A 2,081-nucleotide genomic window follows, 5' to 3' on the forward strand; every position below is an offset into this window, starting at 1 on the left:
GTGTGAGCCACTGCCCCCAGCTCCGGCCTCTCCCCAGAATGGCTGTTTGTGTCCCGCAGGAGGGCAGGCGAGCCTTAAGACAGACCCACAGTGCATTGAAGCCAAGCACGACCCTCCCTGCTCTCCAGAGGTGTCCCAGGCTGACTCCGGAGCCAAGAATAGCTCCTGGAGGCTGGATCCAAGGCTGTGGTAGAAGCTGGAGGCTGACTTTATTCCAGAAAAGGGTGTTTTGATGCCCCGGGGTTTCCAAAATCTTTCAGAAAGCCCAAGAGCTTTCCTGAAGCTGCATGGTCTAGACCAACTTGGGAAAATGAAATCGAGCCATTATCTCCTCTTGGAAACAAATCTTGCCAGAAGAATGGAATTTCAGGGCCTTCTCTCTCTGCCTGGGCGCTGGGCCACCCACAGGGTTCAGTGGGCACAAAGCGGCCTCTGGGCTCTTGTCACCGCATTCGAACCTAAGGTTTCTATGTCTCTGAGCCAGAAAGGAGGACATGAAGCGTCCTTTCCTCCCACCTCTCTGCCTCCCTGACGCTCCGCGGTGGCCTCTGTTGACATGGTCATTCTGAAGAGGAAACTCTGCAGCCAGCTGGTGCTTCACCCTTTGTGCTGTCTTCACGTCCCCTGACCTGAAGAGACTGAGGCCTGTAAAGAAGCCCGAGGTGAAGGCCTAGGGCTGTTGCTGGTTTTTCTTATCTGCTTCTGGAAGTTACTGCCACACTCAGAATGCGTAGGACATGCTGACTGGACTTGAGTCTGGAGGATACCATGGGTCAGAGGAAAGGTGACCCTGTGGCCTCTTGTTCTGTCCTTCCCACTGACCTGAGGAGGGAGTTCAGGGAAGAGGCGGAGCAGACCCCTCCGAATGGTGTTTGCTAACAAGGGCCTGGACTTCTGTGCACAAAACAAAGACCCGAGAGTGAACAGTGACCAAAAAAATAAAAAATAAAAAATTTCAGAGAACAAACATCCTAGATGGTCATGAATCTGATTTACGACAAATCAGCACCAAGAGAACAAGTTACATTTATTTCCTCATCCTAAAAAGTAGCAGCAGCACGCCCCCTCCCCCGACTCCCGTTATTGTAATTTATTCTGCTGCCCCCTGGAAGGACACAGCAGAGGAAGTCTGGATGGAAGGGCTGAGTTGGGCTTTCCTCCCAGCTTGGGAAAGAGAACTGAGGAGGGGGTTCTGGGTTTTATTTTTCCCACCCTTTCTTCCCCCTCTTGAAGCAAGCAAGGAACGCGGAAGCATGTCCAGGTTGGGAAGAAAAACTCTCCATGACATGGAACTTACCCTCTTTTATATATAACACGTGCTTTCTAAAGACCCCTTGTTTCTTACTTTTTGAGACTTCTTATCGACCTTGAACAGTCGTCTGCAGTCCTGGTAGCTGTCGTACGTAGAACTGACAAGCAAATTCTTACCTCAGCCACCTGCTCACGGAGCCACGTGGACTCAGCCCCAGGAGTTCAGCCCCCAGACCAGTTGGCCAGGGGATGATGTCACAGCCTTTCACACCTGCTTGGCTCCCACCCGGGGTGATCCTCCACCTGCGATGGCTCCAGCCGACTGCCCAAGTGTGGTGAGCTGAGACGCAAGGCTTGCCAGGGCCCCTGTGCTTGCTCGAACCCTTTCCTCCCGTTGAGGTGGCTTCGTATGGTGGTGTGTCCCAGCATGCACGGCAGTGGACGCCGCAGCCTCAGGGCTTGTGGCCTATGCTTGCCGTAGGCCAACCCGGTCCCCTCGCCCCCCACCTCTGCCACCAGGACCCCTCACTCAGCAAAGCCTGGAGACTTCTGTTACTCCCCGAAACAAGGCAACCTTGCTGTTCCCCCTACATAAGCCACTGCCCCAGCGCCCCAGTGTCCCTAATTCCATGGAGAAAGCTGTGTTCCAGTGAATCCTACCTCTCGCCCAGACCCAGGCAGAGATCGCAGGGCCCACCCTAGGGACCCGGGAAGAGAGCAGAGGAAGGGGAAGAAGCCTCAGAGTCAGACGAAGCGCAGGGAGCATGACCACCTCAGACACCCTGGCCTTCACAGCCTTTCTCCCACTGCCGTCGGGTCCCTGCGGACCC

At 54.8% G+C, this 2,081-nt stretch overlaps 1 protein-coding gene across 1 annotated transcript in view; it reads left to right on the plus strand.

The window, feature by feature from the left end:
• CACNG4 (calcium voltage-gated channel auxiliary subunit gamma 4) overlaps positions 1-193 on the plus strand; it is an 11,397-nt gene extending 11,204 nt beyond the window's left edge. The window contains exon 5 of the mRNA XM_006146830.1: positions 60-193. Coding sequence (XP_006146892.1) covers positions 60-193 — 134 coding nt within the window. The remainder of the gene's footprint in view (positions 1-59) is intronic.
• The last annotated feature ends 1,888 nt before the right edge of the window (positions 194-2,081 follow it).

Source organism: Tupaia chinensis, unplaced genomic scaffold (genome assembly GCF_000334495.1).
Source record: "Tupaia chinensis unplaced genomic scaffold, TupChi_1.0 Scaffold000187_1, whole genome shotgun sequence".
NCBI classification, from domain to species: Eukaryota; Metazoa; Chordata; class Mammalia; order Scandentia; family Tupaiidae; genus Tupaia; species Tupaia belangeri.